Source organism: Scyliorhinus canicula, chromosome 11 (genome assembly GCF_902713615.1).
Source record: "Scyliorhinus canicula chromosome 11, sScyCan1.1, whole genome shotgun sequence".
In the NCBI taxonomy this organism is placed as follows: domain Eukaryota; kingdom Metazoa; phylum Chordata; class Chondrichthyes; order Carcharhiniformes; family Scyliorhinidae; genus Scyliorhinus; species Scyliorhinus canicula.
The window spans coordinates 104,180,573-104,200,231 of NC_052156.1; the positions used below are offsets into that span (position 1 = coordinate 104,180,573).

At 47.7% G+C, this 19,659-nt stretch overlaps 1 protein-coding gene across 7 annotated transcripts in view; it reads left to right on the plus strand.

The window, feature by feature from the left end:
- Window positions 1–1,408: 1,408 nt before the first annotated feature.
- cep83 (centrosomal protein 83) overlaps window positions 1,409–19,659 on the plus strand; it is a 126,764-nt gene continuing 108,513 nt past the window's right edge. For 3 of the 7 annotated variants that reach the window (XM_038810947.1, XM_038810954.1, XM_038810952.1), the window contains exons 1-3: window positions 1,491–1,895; window positions 8,810–9,092; window positions 18,847–18,997. In XM_038810947.1, the coding sequence (XP_038666875.1) occupies window positions 8,941–9,092; window positions 18,847–18,997 (303 nt within the window). In that variant the 5' untranslated portion in view covers window positions 1,491–1,895; window positions 8,810–8,940. The other 4 variants (XM_038810950.1, XM_038810948.1, XM_038810949.1 and 1 more) reach the window with 4 other exon arrangements.

Genomic DNA, 19,659 nt, shown 5'->3' on the forward strand with positions numbered 1-19,659 from the left:
TATGTGTGGCAACAAGAAGTATTTATATAGCACCATCAATGTAATAAACCATTCGAAGGTGCTCCACAGGAGTATTATAAAACAAAGTATGACATTGAGCAATATTGGGGCAGATCACCAAAGTTTGGTCAAAGAGGTCAATTATAAGGAGTATCTTAGAGGAGGAAAGTGAGAAAGAGGGGCAGAGAGATGTAAGCAGTTTGGTCAAAGAGATCAATTTTAAGGAGTATCTTAGAGGAGGAAAGAGAAAGAGGGGCAGAGAGATATAAGGAGAGCTTGGAGCCAAGGAAACTGAAGACACAGCCACCAATGATTGAGTGGATAAAATCAGGAAAACACAAGAGGTCAGAATTAGAAGAGTGGGGATATCTCAGAGCTTTGTGGAGCTGGAGGAGATTACAGAGACACATGAGTAATCAGTTGTGCCATTGTTTACTATCTCTCTGCTCCTCAGTGTGAACTCTGCACAATGACCAACACATGCCCCACAAGTTTATGCAGGAATCCATTTAGTGATTCACAGCAATGCCACTCATGTGGCCTCTCATCCAAGTACCTCACTTGGCACAGATGCCACAATGATCCTATAAAGTTTCAGCCACATTATGGAGTACTTTTTTTTGGGAAGAGTACAGTAGCATAATGGTTAGCACTGTTGCTTCACAGGGCCATGGACCTGGGTTCGATTCCCGGCTTGGGTCACTGTCTGTGCGGAAACTGCATGTTCTCTTTGTGTTAGCGTGGGTTTCCTCTGGGTGCTCCGGTTTCCTCCCACAAGTCCCGAAAGACGGGCTTGTTAGGTGAATTCTCCCTTAGTGCACCCGAACAGGCGCCGGAGTGTGGCGACTAGGGGAATTTCACAGTAACTTCATTGCAGTATTAATGTAAGCCTACTTGTGACACTAATAAAGATGATTGATGTAAAAGCAAGAAGGGTGGCAACCAGTTTACCACCACCCACAAAGGCCAAGGTGGCAATGACCAAATAATCTGTTTTCGTGATGCTGGTGAGGTATATTTACCAGGACGCTGGGGGAAACCTTCCCTGTTCTGCTTTGACATGGGCCCTTTCCGTCCATCTGAAAGGACTTGTGTTGAATATCTCATCCAAAGGATGGCACCACTAACACTGCGGAGCTCCCTCAGTGCTGTACTGAAAGTGTTTATGGGGAGATACCTGCGTTGGACTGGGGTGAGCACAGTAAGAAGTCTTACAACACCATGTTACAGTCCAACATAGTGTTTGTTTCAAACACTAGCTTTCGGAGTACTGCTCCTTCACCTGAGGAAGGAGCAGCGCTCAGAAAGCTATTGTTTGAAACAAACATGTTGGACTTTACCTGGTGTCCTAAGACTTCTTACTGAAAGTGTTGTGTTAGGATAATGAGAATAGATGGGGGGGGGGGGGGGGGCTCTCTGGCTCCTGGTGCTGATTTTGAAGTGTGGGGGGAGGTGGAGTTTAAACACGCAGCGTTGTGATTGAGGTGAGAGTCACAGCTCAGTGTGCGCTCACTGTGCTTCCCCTTTGTTCTGGGATCTTTCTCCTCTCCCGGGGCTTGTGAGGCCTGGAGCCTGCGGCCCCGTGAGGTAATGGCAGCGGCTTCTCAGTGAGCGATCGGAGACGCGGGGTGGGATCGGCCCCCAATCGAGGGCCCTGAGGTAACCGCGGTCGAGACCGTCCACTCTCCCCGGGAGCTGCAGATCAGTGTGCCCGGGGCCCACCCTCCGCGCAGTCCCTGCGGTGAGTTAGAGGGAGCGCGGGAGTTGGGGAAAAGCCGGGGCCAGCCGTTGGAAAACCGTTTACCGTTGCCCGGGTAACGGGCTAGGCCGAGGCCTGGGGGTGTGGGGAGTCCGGGAGCTCCAGCTCCAGCCGCCTCGCTCTCCACCTGGATTTGGTGAGTTAAAGGAGCGCCGTCCCTCACGGATGACCGGGAGGTGAATTAATGAATTGTCTTGGTGATTTATTTGAGATAGATTGGCCTGAGATAGGTTGCCGCAATGGGACAAACTCCTCCTCTACTCCACTGAAATAAATTCTCACGTTTAAACCTATAACAGCTTCTCCCCCCTGCTTTCTGCCATCTGTGCATTTTGGTTTCACTTACGTTTTCATCTCGGCGAATTCGCAGCTAAAGCAGAGTTCTCAAATTAAAAGCAAATCGAGGAAATTTTAAAGAAAACAATGTAAAATTAGGACAATGTCACATTAAATAGATTTGTTCACTATTCTAAGATGGGTATATACAGAGCTGGACTCACAGGAACTTGGTCAATGTCAGGATTTTCTTCCTCTCTGAGGACCCAGTTGCACCCAGTCAATCCTTACCCAAAGGAGAACTCGATAACAATCAGGACTAAGGATTTTTCTTTTATTCGTCCATGGGATGTGTACATCGTTGGCAGGGTCAGCATTGCCCATCCTACTTACCTGCAACCTCGTCCACCTACAAGGACAAGGGCAGCAGACACATGGGAACACCACCACCTGCCAGTCCCCCTCCAAACCACACACCATCCTGACTTGGTAATATGTCACCATTCCTTTGCCGGGTCAAAATCTTCACACTCTTGTCCTAACAGCATTGTGGGTATACCTACCATGAACTGCAGCGGTTTAAGAAGGTGGCTCAACATCACCAATTAAGGATAGGCACTAAATGCCAACAGCCGAAGAATGAATTAAAACCTCAGTCCACTTCACAAAACAATAACATCAAAACTATAAAAACATTCATAAATAAATTCCATAAACAGCAACCTGATCTTGAGGTGGGGTGGGGGAGATAGGGTGTTGTGCGGTGGTTAAATGGTCTGGTGAACAGTTACTGTACTTCGATTTGGAGCTATATTTTATTGGTGCATGGCCTATCCAGAAATGAGTGGTTGTGTGGTGGGGCAAGCTGCTCCTGGAGTTCTACTGGGCTGTTCAAATGGAGAGTCAAAACAAGCAGCACTTGTACATTGGTACGCTGCTGAGAGCTGAGGAGAAAAATCTTAACTGTAGACGAACGTTCTGTACAATTGTTTGATCTAATTTTTTTGGAAATGCAACTTTTTCCCAGAACCTATTACAGTTCTATGGTTCTTGGCAGCTCTCCAGTAAATTGCTGAAATTACCACCTCCATATCTGATTACAGATAATATTGATGTGGAGATGCCGGTGTTGGACTGGTGTGGGCAGAGTAAGAAGCCTTACAACACCAGGTTAAAGTCCAACAGGTTTATTTGGGATCACGAGCTTTCGGAGTGTAGCTCCTTAATAGGTAGCTCCTTCACTCATCTGATGAAAGAGCTACGCTCTGAAAGCTCGTGATCCCAAATAAACCTGTTGTACTTTCCTGGTGTTGTAAGACTTCTCACAGATAATAAAATACTGGTGGTTTATTCAACATGGAGGGCATCAAAGCCCATGTTATGCTCACCTGATCATATTTGCAGGTGATACTCTAGCAGGGATCCAGATTAGGAGCTCTGATTTTTCCTATCCCTATCCTCGCCTTAATCTCTGCCAGATTGCAGCAGGAAAGCAATAATCTCAATTGCACCCAAAGGCCCTTCCTGGCTAAATCAGAACAGAATGCCCTGGCTTACATGGCTTAGTACTATATAATGCACTTAACTGCCAATAGAATTAGCTGCATGTTAACCCATTTTCATTGTGCACCTCAATAATTCCTGTAACACTGGGCAGCGCGGTGGTGCAATAATTAGCATTGCTGCCTCACGGTGCCGAGATCCCAGGTTCGATCCCGGCTCTGGGTCACTGTACGTGTGGAGTTTGCACATTCTCCACGTGTTTGCATGGGTTTTGCCCCCACAACCCAAAGATATAAAATTATGAAGGGAATAGATAGGATAGATGCGGGCAGGTTGTTTCCACTGGCGGGTGAAAGCAGAACTAGGGGGCATTATAGATTATAGAGAAATACAGCACAGAACAGGCCCTTTGGCCCACGATGTTGCGCCGAACATTTGTCCTAGGTTAATCATAGAATTTTGGACAATTTTCCATGGCCAATCCACCCAACCTGCACATCTTTGGACTGTGGGAGGAAACCGGAGTACCCGGAGGAAACCCACGCAGTCACGGGGAGGATGTGCAGACTCCACACAGACAGTGTCCCAAGTCGAAATCGAACTTGGGACCCTGGAGCTGTGAAGCAATTGTGCTATCCACAATGCTACCGTGCTGCCCTTAAGAAGTTAACCTACACTCCATTATTCTACCCTAATCCAAGTACCTATCCAATAGCCGCTTGAAGGTCCCTAACTTTTCTGACTCAACTACTACCACAGGCAGTGCATTCCATGCCCCCACTACTCTCTGGGTAAAGAACCTATCTCTGACATCCCCTCTATATCGTCCACCATTTATCTTAAATTTATGTCCCCGTTGTAATGGTGTGTTCCACCCGGGGAAAAAGTCTCTGACTGTCTACTCTATCTATTCCCCTGATCATCTTATAAACCTCTATCAAGTCGCCCCTCATCCTTCTCCGTTCTAATGAGAAAAGGCCTAGCACCCTCAACCTTTCCTCGTATGACCTACTCTCCATTCCAGGCAACATCCTGGTAAATCTCCTTTGCACCTTTTCCAAAGCTTCCACATCCTTCCTAAAATGAGGTGACCAGAACTGCACACAGTACTCCAAATGTGGCCTGACCAAGGTTTTGTACAGCTGCATCATCACCTCACGGCTCTTAAATTCAATCCCTCTGCTAATGAACGCTAGCACACCATAGGCCTTCTTCACAGCTCTATCCACTTGAGTGGCAACTTTCAAAGAACTATGAACATAGACCCCAAGATCTCTCTGCTCCTCCACATTGCCAAGAACCCTACCATTAACCCTGTATTCCGCATTCAGATTTGTCCTTCCAAAATGGACAACCTCACACTTTTCAGGGTTAAACTCCATCTGCCACTTCTCAGCCCAGCTCTGCATTCTATCTATGTCTCTTTGAAGCCGACAACAGCCCTCCTCACTATCCACACTCCACCAATTTTCGTATCATCTGCAAATTTACTGACCCACCCTTCAACTCCCTCATCCAAGTCGTTAATGAAAATCACAAACAGCAGAGGACCCAGAACTGATCCCGCGGTACGCCACTGATAACTGGGCTCCAGGCTGAATATTTGCCATCCACCACCACTCTCTGTCTTCTATCGGTTAGCCAGTTTGTTATCCAACTGGCCAAATTTCCCACTATCCCATGCCTCCTTACTTTCAGCATAAGCCTACCATGGGGAACCTTATCAAATGCCTTACTAAAATCCATGTACACTACATCCACTGCTTTACCTTCATCCACATGCTTGGTCACCTCCTCAAAGAATTCAATAAGACTTGTAAGGCAAGACCTACCCCTTACAAATCCGTGCTGACTATCCCTAATCAAGCAATGCCTTTCCAGATGCTCAGAAATCCTATCCCTCAGTACCCTTTCCATTACTTTGCCTACCACCGAAGTAAGACTAACTGGCCTGTAATTCCCAGGGTTATCCCTATTCCCTTTTTTGAACAGGGGCACGACATTCGCCACTCTCCAATCCTCTGGTACCACCCCTGTTGACAGCGAGGACGAAAAGATCATTGCCAACGGCTCTGCAATTTCATTTCTTGCTTCCCATAGAATCCTTGGATATATCCCGTCAGGCCCGGGGGACTTGTCTATCCTCAAGTTTTTCAAAACGCGCAACACATCTTCCTTCCTGACAAGTATCTCCTCAAGCTTATCAGTCTGCTTCACGCTGTCCTCTCCAACAATATGGCCCCTCTCGTTTGTAAATACTGAAGAAAAATACTTGTTCAAGACCTCTCCTATCTCTTCAGACTCAATACACAATCTCCCACTACTGTCCTTAATCGGACCTACCCTCGCTCTAGTCATTCTCATATTTCTCACATATGTGTAAAAGGCCTTGGGGTTTTCCTTGATCCTACCGACCAAAGATTTTTCATGCCCTCTCTTAGCTCTCCTAATCCCTTTCTTCAGTTCCCTCCTGGCTATCTTGTATCCCTCCAGCGCCCTGTCTGAACCTTGTTTCTTCAGCCTTACATAAGTCTCCTTCTTCCTCTTAACAAGACATTCAACCTCTCTTGTTAACCATGGTTCCCTCACTCGACCATCTCTTCCCTGCCTGACAGGGACATACATATCAAAGACACGCAGTACCTGTTCCTTGAACAAGTTCCACATTTCACTTGTGTCCTTCCCTGACAGCCTATGTTCCCAACTTCTGCACTTCAATTCTTGTCTGACAGCATTGTATTTACCCTTCCCCCAATTATAAACCTTGCCCTGTTGCATGCACCTATCCCTCTCCATTACTAAAGTGAAAGTCACAGAATTGTGGTCACTACCTCCAAAATGCTCCCCCACTAACAAATCTATCACCTGCCCTGGTTCATTACCAAGTACTAAATCCAATATGGCCTCCCCTCTGGTCGGACAATCTACATACTGTGTTAGAAAAGCTTCCTGGACACACTGCACAAACACTACCCCATCCAAACTATTTGATCTAAAGAGTTTCCACTCAATGTTTGGGAAGTTGAAGTCGCCCATGACTACTACCCTGTGACTTCTGCACCTTTCCAAAATCTGTTTCCCAATCTGTTCCTCCACATCTCTGCTGCTATTGGGGGGCCTATAGAAAACTCCCAACAAGGTGACTGCTCCTTTCCTATTTCTAACTTCAACCCATATTACCTCAGTAGGCAGATCCCCCTCGAACTGCCTTTCTGCAGCTGTTATACTATCTCTAATTAACAATGCCACCCCCCCACCTCTTTTACCATCCTCCCTAATCTTGTTGAAACATCTATAACCAGGGACCTCCAACAACCATTTCTGCCCCTCTTCTATCCAAGTTTCCGTGATGGCCACCACATCGTAGTCCCAAGTACAGATCCATGCCTTAAGTTCACCCACCTTATTCCTGATGCTTCTTGCATTAAAGTATACACACTTCAACCCATCTCCTTGCCTGCAAGTACTCTCCTTTGTCACTGTTACCTTCCCCACTGCATCACTACGTGCTTTGGCGTCCTGACTATCGTCTACCTTAGTTGCTGGACTACAGATCCGGTTCCCATACCCCTGCCAAATTAGTTTAAACCCTCCCGAAGAGTACTAGAAAACCTCCCCCCCAGGATATTGATGCCCCTCTGGTTCAGATGCAACCCGTCCTGCTTGTACAGGTCCCACCTTCCCCAGAATGCGCTCCAATTATCCAAATACCTGAAGCCCTCCCTCCTACACCATTCCTGCAGCCACGTGTTCAACTGCACTCTCTCCCTATTCCTAGCCTCGCTATCACGTGGCACCGGCAACAAACCAGAGATGACAACTCTGTCTGTCCTGGCCTTTAACTTCCAGCCTAACTCCCTAAACTTGTTTATTACCTCCACACCCTTTTTCCTACCTACATCGTTGGTACCAATGTGCACCACGATTTCTGGCTGCTCACCCTCCCCCTTCAGGATCCTGAAGACACGATCAGAGACATCCCTGGCCCTGGCACCCGGGAGGCAACATACCTTTCGGGAGTCTCGCTCGCGACCACAGAATCTCCTATCTATTCCCCTAACCATTGAATCTCCTATTACTATTGCTTTTCTATGCTCCCCCCTTCCCTTCTGAGCCCCAGAGCCAGACTCAGTGCCAGAGACCTGGCCGCTGGGGCCTTCCCCCGGTAGGTCATCCCCCCCAACAGCATCCAAAACGGTATACTTGTTTTGAAGGGGAATGGCCACGAGGGATCCCTGCACTGTCTGCCTGTTAGTTTTCTTTCCCCTGACTGTAACCCAGCTACTCTTGTCCAGTACCTTTGGTGTGGCTACCTCCCTGTAACTCTTCTCTATGACCCCCTCTGCCTCCCGGATGATCCGAAGTTCATCCAGCTCCAGCTCCAGTACCTTAACACGATCTCTGAGGAGCTGGAGTTGGGTGCACTTCCCGCAGGTATAGTCAGCGGGGACACCAGTGGTATCCCTCACCACCCACATCCTACAGGAGGAGCATGCAACTGCCCTAGCCTCCATCCCCTCTTACTTTACAGAATTAGCTGCCCCTTGGACCAACTGGACCTCCGCCCTCCGACTCTACTTCCAGTCAGCTGTACTCTAAACTCCTGGCTCCCTTCACGCTCTTTGATAAATATAGGAAATGAAATGTCAGGAGCACCTTACTCCCTCCTCACCTAACTCCCTCAGTCACCAAACTCTCACTGTAGCACTCAAATGCCACAAGCTCAGCACTCCCTCAGTCACCAAACTCTCACTGTAGCATTCAAATGCCACAAGCTCAGCACTCCAGTGCAAACAAAAGAAGGGGAAGTAGATTTAGGACTGAGTTTAGGAGGAACGTCTTCACCCAAAGGGTTGTGAATCTATGGAATTCCTTGCCCAGTGAAGCAGTTGAGGCCCCTTCATTAAATGTTTTTAAGGTAAAGATAGATAGTTTTTTGATAAAGGGATTAAGGGTTATGGTGTTCGGGCCGGAAAGTGGAGCTGAGTCCACAAAAGATCAGCCATGATCTTGTTGAATGGTGGAGCAGGCTCGAGGGGCCAGATGGCCTACTCCTGCTCCTAGTTCTTATGTTCTTATGTGCAGGGTAGGTGGATTGGCCTCGCTAAATTGCCCCTTAATTGGAAAAAATGAATTGGGTACTCTAAATTTATTTAAAAAAAAATAATTCCTGTAATCTGAATAAGGATGAGTCCATTATGTTAATGCCTTGGAACAGTTAATGAGTGGATGTGCTAACTGTACTGATGCCTATCTCTTTTTTTGTAACAGTTGATTTCAGATATCTTTAGGACAAGAGGAATCCCATACACTCAAAGCGCTCTTTAGGAGGGTATTCTTTGTATCCTGATTTGTTGGATCCTCCTTTTAGAGCACAGACTTCTGGCCACCTGCACTCTGCAATGGAGGCTTTGTCGAATCAGCCATCTCCGCTAAATGCAGGAGCAGGTCTTTGTGGGACTGACACGGAGCTGCAGAAAATGTTAATTGATGAGCGAATGAGGTGCGAACATCACAAGACCAATTATCAGACGCTGAAGGCCGAACACACAAGGTATGCTAATAGCAACAAAATTGCAGATTCTGTAATTCAAATCCAAAAAACTGGAAATAATGGGAATACTTGGCTCTGGGGACAGAAAAGTTAACATTTTGCTGTGGACCTGTGTTTAGAAGGGCATTTCTGGTAAGAGTGTCAAGGTCTTGGAGAGGGTGCAGAAGTGGAAAATAGACCTCAGTTTTGTGGAGATCAAGAAAAACTGGGATTGCTCTCCCTAGGACAAAGAAGTTAAGGGAGATTTAATTGAGCTGTTCACAATTATAAAGGGTTTCGATCAAGGGAATAATGAAAACTGTTTCCACTGCTAGCAGAGCCAGTAACCGGAGGATACAGATCTAAATAGTTGCCCAAAAGGACAAAGAGATGAGAAATGGGGCTGGATTCCCATGTCCCCCAGCCACGTGTTTCTCAGCGGTGCTGGGATTTTCTACTTGCTTATCAATAGATTTGGATTTTGTTTATTGTCACGTGTACCGAGGTACAGTGAAAAGTATTTTTCTGCGAGCAGCTCAACAGATCATTCAGTACATGAAAAGAAAAGGAAATAAAATTAAATACATAATAGGGCAACACAAGATATACAATGGAACTGCATAAACACCGGCATCGGGTGAAGCATACAGGGGTGTAGTGTTAATGAGGTCAGTCCATAAGAGGGTCGTTTAGGAGTCTGGTAACAGTAGGAAGAAGCTGTTTTTGAGTCTTTTCGTGCGTGTTCTCAGACTTTTGCATCTCCTGGGATTCAATGGGAATTACCATTGAAGCCATCCCATGCCGCTGGGAAACCCACAGGTGGGACCAGAGAATCCCAACTGCTGTAGAATTCTGGCCATGATTTTATCCAGTGAATTTTGATTGGCAATGGACTACCTTAAACTTTGGTGCTGCTATAAACTGTCAGCTTACCACTGGCTGGGGGCTAATGGCAATCCCACAATCCTTAGGGAGTATGAACTTCCCCAATGAGGGGAGTGGAGAAATCATTACACCATACCTCTGTATGGATGTTTGGATGTCTTTGATGCTGTGCTGGAAAGTTGGAACCAGTACGCACAACGGATGCATTACTATTTCCGGGCAAACAACATCACCAAAAACGAATGGCAGGTGGTCATTTTACTCACTGCCTGTGGCCCGCATACGTTTGGGGTGATTACGTACCCAGCTGCACCGGACACCAAGACGTTTGATGAACTTGTGACCTGAGTGGGGAACATTTTAACCCAACCCCGTCCACGATAGTCCAGCGTTACCGGTTGAATACTGCTGAGAGGACTCCAGAAGAATCCGTTGCTGAGTTTCTATCCAGGCTACGCAGGCTTGCGGTGTACTGTGACTATGGTGAGACCTTGTTAGAAAGGTTATGCGACCGTTTGGTTTGCGGTATTAACAATGCGGCCACCCAGAGAAAGTTGTTAGCTGAGGCAACATTGACTTTTCAACAGGCCATCCAAATGGCATTGTCCTGAGAGAGCGCAGAACAGGATGTGCAGAAGCTACAGGGAATGGAGGTGCACGCCTTGGGGCGCAACCCCTTCCGTCCAAAAGCATCTCTCCCACCCCTGCCGTACCTTGGGCGGGGCGGTGTCCGGATCGACGGCAATGGCCACCGGACATTCCTCCCCGAACGGAGCCTTCTCCAGAACCAATGGATGAGGAGCCATGTCAGTGTCAGACTTGTGGGCGCCGTCCCCGTCGCGGACTCTGGTCCTGGGGGCACTAGAGGCGCCGTCGTCCTGACAAACTGGGGCCAGCCCATTTGGATGAACCTGTGGCGACTACTCCCGAGGACGTGGAGACGGAGGACGACGGACTGCAGCTCCGCATTGTGTGGCAGCTCCCCATGTGGCCCCCATTAAGGTGACAGTACGGGTCAATGGTCACCCGCTTGAGATGGAGTTGGATATTGGCACAGCGGTCTCCGTGATCGCCCAGAGGACATTCGACCGCATCAAGCAGGGTATACAGACTCTTACATTAACCGACACACAGACCAGGTTGGCCACCTACACGGGGGAACCATTGGACATTGCAGGACCTTCGATGACCCTGTTGTTTATGGACACCAGGAAGGGCGTTTCCCACTTATCGTGGTGTGCGGCCACGGGCCCAGCCTGTTGGGTCAGGACTGGTTGCGCCATTTGCGGCTGCAGTGGCAGCTCATCCTCCAAACAGGTTCTTGAGGGTTGACGGAGGTACTAGGATGGTACCCAGATATATTCCAGCCCGGTTTGGGGAAAATAGAAGGGGTCGTAGCCCGTATCCAAGTCGAACCAAGAGCCATGCTGCGCTATTTCCAGCCTTGCGCCTTGCTCGAGAAGGTAGAAGGGGGGCTCACTCTTTTTGGAGTCTTTGGGCATTATCAGGCACGTCCATTTTGCTGACTGGGCAGCGCCAATTGAACCTTTAATGAAGCCAGATGCCACAGTTCGCTTGTGCGGCGACTATAAAGTTACAGTTAACTTAGATGCCACAGTTCACTTGTGCGGCGACTATAAAGTTACAGCCGTATAAAGTTACGGCTTCACCGATATGCAGTGCCTCGCATAGAAGATCTCTACGTGAAGCTTGCAGGCGGACTCTCATTCACAAAATTAGATATGAGTCACGCCTACCTACAGTTGGATCTGGATCCTGCATCCCGGCCATATGTAACTATTAATACACACCGGGGCCTGTTTGAATATACACGGTTGCCCTTTGGGGTATCCTCTGCCTGCGTTATTTTCAACGCGTCATGGAGGGATCTTGAGAGGTTTACCGTGTGTCGCTGTCTACTTAGACGATGTTTTGATTACAGGGACGTTGGTGCAGGAAAATTTGGAGGCTGTCCTTAAGACGCTTTTCAGAGGCTGGAGGAAGTAGTCTACCTGGGTTATTGGGTGGACTGCAAAGGTTTGCACCCCGTCGCAGAGAAGGTGCGCGCAATTCAACAGACCCCCACCCCGACTGACACTTCGCATCTTCGTTCTTTTCTCGGCCTCATAAACTATTACAGGAAGTTCTTCCCCAATCTGGCAACTACGCTGGCCCCGTTGCACCTTCTGCTAAAGAAGAATCACACCTGGGTTTGGGGTCAGCCGCAAGAAACCGCTTTCCGGCGGGTAAAACAACAATTGTCGTTGTCTGGGTTACTAACCCACTATGATCCTGGAAAGCCTTTGCTCATCATGTGTGATGCATTCCTGTATGGTATTGGGGCCGTCCTGTCCCACAAGATGGAGAACGGGGCCGAGCGGCCGATAGCTTTCGCCTCCCGCACATTGACTGCAGCGGAAAAGAAGTACGCGCAGATCGAGGTTGGCCTGGTGGTGGTCTTTGCGGTGAAACGCTTCCACCAGTATCTGTATGGCCACCACTTCACTATCGTGACTGATCATAAGCCTCTGCTGGGAGTTTTCCGAGAGGATAAGCCAATACCACCCATTGCTTCTGCACGGATCCAATGCTGGGCTGTGTTGCTCGCTGCCTATGAGTATTCTCTGAAGCACAAACCAGGAACCCAGATAGCCGACGCACTGAGCCGATTGCCTTTGTCGACCGGCCCCATGTTGACCCCACGACCGGTGAGGTGGTTGCAATCCTAAATTTTGTGGACTCCTTGCCTGTCATGGCATCATAGATCCGTGAGTGGACCCAGACGGAGCCGGTCCTGTCAAAGGTTCAGTACATAGTCCAGTATGGTGGGCAGCATAGACAGCTCCCAGGCGAATTGCGGGCTTTTTCCTCCAAGCTGTCCGAATTTAGTGTGGAATACGGTATCATCTTGTGATGGACGCGTGTGATTGTCCCGGAAAAAGGACAGGAGCTGATACTAAGGGACTTGCACAATGGGCATCCGGGTGTGACCAAAATGTAAATGTTAGCCCGGAGTTAGGGTCTGGTGGCCAGGCCTCGTCACCGACATTGCGAAGGTGGCCCAAAACTGCTCCATTTGCCAGCAGCATCAGAAGCGTCTGCCGGCCGCGCCCCTACATCATTGGGAATGGCCAGGACAGCCTTGCTCGCGCTTGCTTGCGGATTTCGCCGGCCCTTTTCAAGGATCCATGTTCCTTCTATTAATCGATGCCCAGTCTAAATGGTTATAGGTGCATACGATGGTAGGCACAACGTCCTGCGCAACAATCGAGAAGATGCGTTTGTCTTTCAGTACGCATGGCCTCCCTGAGGTGCTGGTCACGGACAACGGCAGTCCATTCACAAGTGAGGAGTTTGCGAGGTTCGTGAAGATGAACGGCTTACGCCATATCCTCACTGCTCCATACCACCCGGCTTCCAATGGGTTGACGGAGCACGCAGCGCAGACAAGCAAACGGGGCCTAAAGAAGCAGTCTTCTGGGTCGATGGGCACGAGACTGGCTCGTTTTTTGTTGTTATACAGGACCACTCCACATGCGGTGACAGGGGTAGCTCCCGCGGAACTCCTCATGGGCCGGAGACTTCACAACCGCCGTAACATGGTTTTTCCGGACATTGGCGCAAAAGTACGCCACACTCAAGAATGGCAGGGACACGGCCTTTCTCGGCATCGGCCGATTCGGTAGTTTGCGCCCGGTGATCCAGTGTTCGTTTGAAATTTTGCTGGGGGTGCCCAGTGGGTCCCTGGTGTTATTCTTCGCTGAACGGGCCCTATCTCTTACCAGGTGCAAGCCCTGGGTCATATCCAGCGCAAGCATGTAGACCACGTTCGGTCCAGAAGACCATTTCTTGTAAAAATTCCCCACTCATTTCTACAGCCACAGAGACCAGACGCAGTGGAGAGTATTCCTCACAATCTTCCTCTGGTGCCACAGTCAAAGTCTGCGCAGGTCGTTGCAGAACCGCATGGAAATAGAGGCGCCGAGATGACGGAGGCAGTGGACTCCCGACTCCGAGATGGAGACACAGGACGCCTCAAAGGAGGAGTCCTTGGGCCCACGGGCCGTGGATGTACAACTGTTACGCCGTTCATCATGGAAGCACCGTTCACCGTCTCGTTACACGCCGCCTCGAGCAAATGGTGTCCGGCCTGCGGCAAAACGAGTCCGAAGCCCTCCTTCGCCAGGGTCTTCAGTGGATTCCTTGGACTTTTGGGGGGGGAGGGATGTTATAACCTGCCAGCTTACCACTGGCTGGGGACTAATGGCAATCCCACAATCCTCAGAGAGTATGAGCTTCCCCAATGAGGGGGGCGGAGAAATCATTAGCAGACTCCCTGCATACATAGAGCTGGCCAGTTTGGAACCAGCTGGAGAGGAGTGAGCAGCAATGGAGTTACTGCTGCTGTTATAATTGTTATTTCTTTCAACCCTACAATTCGGGCTGGATTCTTCGTGGCCCTCACAAAAGGTGCAAACAGATTCTGTCTTAAATTTGAAAAGTCAATTGAACAAATATATGAAAAGAAAAGATTTCCTGGGCTAGCTGGAAGGAGCAAGGGTATCGGACTAATTGAATAGCTCTTGTAAAGTGTTGGCACATAGATGATGGGCAGAATGGCCTCCTGTGCTGTGTGATTCTACTGGAAATGTTAAGTCAAAGACTGTATTTGTTCATTGAAGAATGTTCAAGAACAAGTTGCAAAAGGGCTCACTGGCAATGTTCTTGCTGACTTGTGAGCATGTGTGGCTGCAACTGCCTGGAAAGTACTGCACAGATCTTGTTATCTAATATATATCACATGTGAAATATTTTAAAGGATGTTTTTAAAAACTGGCAGTGAACAACAGTCAAGTTTTAAATGGGACTGTTTACTGGGTATGGTAGAATGTTGAATACTTTGCAAAGGTTTTGGAGTTGATCATAGAATCATAGAATTTACAGTGTGGAAGGAGGCCATTCGGCCCATCGAGTCTGCACCGGCCCTTGGAAAGAGCACCCTACTCAAGTCCACGCATCCAGCCTATCCCTGTAACCCAGTAACCCCACCCAACACTAAGGGCAATTTTGGACACTAAGGGCAATTTAGCATGGCAATCCACCTAACCCGCACATCTTTGGACTGGGAGAAAACCGGAGCACCTGGAGGAAACCCACACAGACAGAGGCAGAACGTGTAGACTCCGCACAGGCAGTGACCCAAGCCACAAACGAACCTGGGACCCTGGAGCTGTGAAGCAACTGTGCTACCATGCTGCCCATAAACAGCTGGTTGATGCTTGGTGATTAGATTAGAATCAAATGATAGATTAGCAATATCAGATTAGAAAGAATTAAAATCTTGAAATTAGGGCAGTTAGGTCAGGTGATATCAACTTGACGATCTTCAGGGAGATGGGACACATGCTGTTCGAGTGTAAAGCCTATATTTTTAATAACTCATTGCTCCAGAATGGTTCCAATGACTGGATACACTAGTCCCCACCTTTTTTTAAAAAAGGAGCCAATGCAGTACAAATTTTATAGGTCAATTAGTTTGACATCAATAATAGGAAAGATGCGAAGGGAATCGATAGGATGAAATATACGATTGATTGGATAGAGAGGTGCATATTAGTTACATACAATAGGGCTTCATAAAAAGGTCATGGGCGAGATTCTCCCAAAACGGGAGAAATCGTAAAGCTGCCGTAAAACCCGGGCGGGTTTTACGGCAGCGCGCCCCTTCCCGACGGGGGACCGATTCTGGTCCCCGGTCGGGGCTAGCAGCCCGACGCCGAAGGCTCCGGCAAGACGGGCTTAACAAAAATCGTTAAGCCCGCTTGCCGGAGTTAGCGCCGGCTGACGCGTCATATGACGTCAGCCGCGCATGCGCAGTTTGGAAGACTCCAACCCGCGCATGCGCGGGTGACGTCATCGCGTTTTTGCGCGAAACCTGCGCATGCGCGGGCCGGGTTGCCCCTCAGCCGCCCCGCGAATGGATACTGCGGGGCGGCGGAAGGACAAGTAGTGCGCGGGCATCGGGCCCGCTGCCCGCGATCGGTGCCACCGATCGCGGGCCCATGGCACCCTTGGCACGGCCGTGGTACGGCCGTGCCAATCGGTGCCATGGTTATTAATAGCGAGTTTGTGACGCCGTTTTTACGAACGGCAAGACCAGGTGTGTTTGCCGTTCGTAAAAACGGCGGAAAGGGACTTCCGCCCATCTAACAGCTGAGAATCGCTGCCGGCCGTAAAAAAACGGCGGCAGCGATTCGGGTCGGGACTTCGGCGGGGGGGGGGGGGGGGGAGAATAGCGGGAGGGCGGCAAAAATGTCGGGAAGGCCCTCCCGCTATTCTCCCACCCGTCGTGGGGGGCGGAGAATTTCGTCCCATGTTTTATGAATCTCGTATTATTTTTTGAAGAAGTTACAACATTAGTAGCCCAGTACATGCTGGCTACTTAAACTTCTGAAATGCATTTGATAAGCTTCTCTAAAATTGAAGCCTCTGGTATTGAACTAGATTGAGAACTGGCCAGCAAGGTGGAAGCAGAAATTGTTATAGATGGATTCCGATCAGGTTGGAGTTGATCACTAATGGTGTGCTGTGGGAATTGGTGTTGGAGATTATTGCTCTTTGCAAATTTTATTAATGATCTGGCTGGAGGTGTTGGGTGCAGGACCTGCAGGTTTGTCCAAGTGTTGGAACTATAATCAATGTGCTACTGGTTCAGGCAAATCTTAATGTGTTGAGCATGACTGGCAATGATATTTAACTTGAACAAATTCAGTATTATGCATGTGAATGGGGGAAGTGCTCAACATTCAAACTCCCTTCAGGAAAAAAACATTAAAGAAGGTAGAAAGAGAGTTATCTAGGATACTAATGCCTCGATCTCTAAAGGTATATGAATAGTCTTTTTGTACCACAGACCTTGAGTATTGCAGGAAAAAAGAGAATTTTTGCCGAAGCTTTTCGTCTTGCACTTGTCAGGTCAAGGTTCCCGATGTTGCTTCACATGGTGTTTCAGATTGTTCCATATTTCCATTATGTGTGAATGTACCTTGGTGAATGTAACTATTCTTGTATTTTTTTAAACCTGTCTCCTATTTTAAAGTATTACTGTAACAGAAGGTGAATTTGTTTGTTTGCATTGGGCTGGTGTAGCTCATTTGGCTGGACAGCTGGTTCGTGTTGCAGAGCGAGGCCAGCAGTGTGGATTAAATTCATGTGCCAGCTGAGGTTATTCATTAAGGCCCCGCCTTCTCAACCTTGCCCTGAGGTGTGGTGACCTTCCGGTTAGCTCTCCCCCTTAAAGTGAAAAGCAGCCTATGGTCATCTGGGACTATGTCGACTTTATTGGAATTAAACAGCAAAATATCAGTGGCTGTATTCGAAGCTTGTGATCCTTCCATCGTTGTTCCGTGTATCGTATATTGTTTCTTCCTGATTGAGAAAGCATCTGAAAAAGTTTAAATGACGAGGCTACAAGCTTCTTTCTGTCATTAGAAGTTCCACTAACTGATCAGCAGAGCCACTCGGCACATGTTTTGGTGAACCTGCTTCCTTGTGTCATGGGACTGGAGAGATTGCATACAATTGAGAATCGTGCAGAGTTCCATATGTTTGGCGAGCACTATGCCTCACTTAGTCCAGTCACTTTACAGGAAATTAGGAGTTGCATAAAGAACTTTGTATAGAAGAAAATGCAAGCTTGTTTTTGAAAACATCAGTAACATCGTTGTATAGGGACCTCTCTCTCCTGTGAGACTGTTGTAATTATATGAGCTGTGAGGAATATTGGCAGGTACAGGGGGACTACTGTTGCAGTTACTGGGAGCTATTTCTGTGTATATCTAAATTTCAGTAAAACTGCTTTAAGATATCATAACCAGAGTTGTGGGAAGGTGTGGAGTATGAGACAAGCTTCTGAGGTGAAATAAGAGAAATCAGAAGGTGTTGTGAATGAATTTGGCAGTGGGTTACCAATGAGATGCCACCTAAATGATGATCTCTATTTACAGATATTTTGGACTTGGGGACAGAAATGTCAAAGTTTGCAGATTACATGATTTTGTGGGAGGAGGAGGAGGGGGTGGGGGGGGGGGGGGGGAATCCATATTGGTTGATGTGTTGCTGAAATACAAAAATACAAACCTATCTCTAGATTGGGAATGTCAGCCATTGCATGACGAATAGCACTTAATGTGGAACAAAAAGACTGGGGAAATGAAGTAAACAATGGAAGCCTAAAACACACAGCTTTCGGCTTTGGGGTGAAGGTCCTGGGGATATTGCTGAATTGTGCACCAAGACTAACAGCACAGTTTTAAGAGAAGCTAATCAGAAAGTGTATTGATGGAATAATTGAACATAGAACCAAGAGGTGAGGAGGAACCTGCAGAAGATATTGGTATGGTCATGTCTGTAGTAGTTTGATATAGTTCTGGTCAGTGTAGGATAGCAAGGATATCCAGGAATTGGATATCCAGCCATTGGAGCAACCCTGATTTTAATTGCTCCACCATTGGAGTGCATGCCTTCAGCTGTCAATTCCCTTATTAAACTGCTCTTCCTTCCTAACCCCTCTTTTCTCCCTTTTAAGGTGCTGCTTGAAATTTATCCATTTGACCAAGCTGTTTGTCACCTGTCCTAATTTAATCATGAAGAGGGTGAAAAACTTTGTGGTTCTTTATTCTGAAGAATAGCTTTGTAGTTGTTTATTCAAGGCTATTATACCATCTGATATTCAGTGATGAAACCAAACACCTTATTAGTTAACTATGTGCTTGGCTGATAGGGCCAATTTCAATTTGATGGATTATAGAATCATCAAAGTTGGGTGAAAGTAGATCTAATTGGTGATTGCACGTCCTTTGTACAAATGTTGAAATTTTACTTGCTGCAGGTTGCAGGATGAGTACACAAAAGCTCAGCACGAATTAAAACGACTACATATTGATAAACAAAGCACCCAAGAGAAATTCCAGCTTCTATTAGCTGAACTGCGTGGGGAACTATTGGACAAAACGAGGGACCACGAGGAATTGAAAATGCAGGTGAGGTGACCGTTATCTTTTTTACAAAAGTAATGAACTACTAAAATCAGGCGGTAGAAATACATAACTGGTAAAGTAACTATATTGTGCATTATAAAAGGGGCTTCTGAAAAGATCAGTTACTTATGAAGATGCATACAAATTAGGATTAGTCGTAGACCACTCAGCTCATTGAACCTGCTGGCGTAATTCAGCGAAATCATGGTTGATCTGATTGTAACTTAACTCTACTTTCCCGCCTCCCCCGATAACCTTTCACCCCCTTGTTTTTTTAAATTAAGGGGCAATTTAGTGTGGCCAATCCACCTACCCTGCACATCTTTTGGGTTGTGGGGGCGAAACCCAAGCAACGCGGGGAGAATGTGCAAACTCCATACGGACAGTGACCAGAGCCAGGATTGAACCTGGGACCTTGGCGCCGTGAGGCAGCAGTGCTATCCACTGCGCCACCGTGCTGCCCTTCACCCCCTTGTTAATCAAGAATCTATCTCACTGCCTAAGAAATATACAAAGATTGTGCCTTCACTGCCTTTTGAAGAAGAGAGTTCAGAAGACTCACTACCCTACCCTTTTCTCTTCTGTGTTAAATGGGCGACCCCTTATTTTTAATCAGTGACCCCTAGTTCAAGATTCTTCCACAAGGCCACATGACCACTGATTCC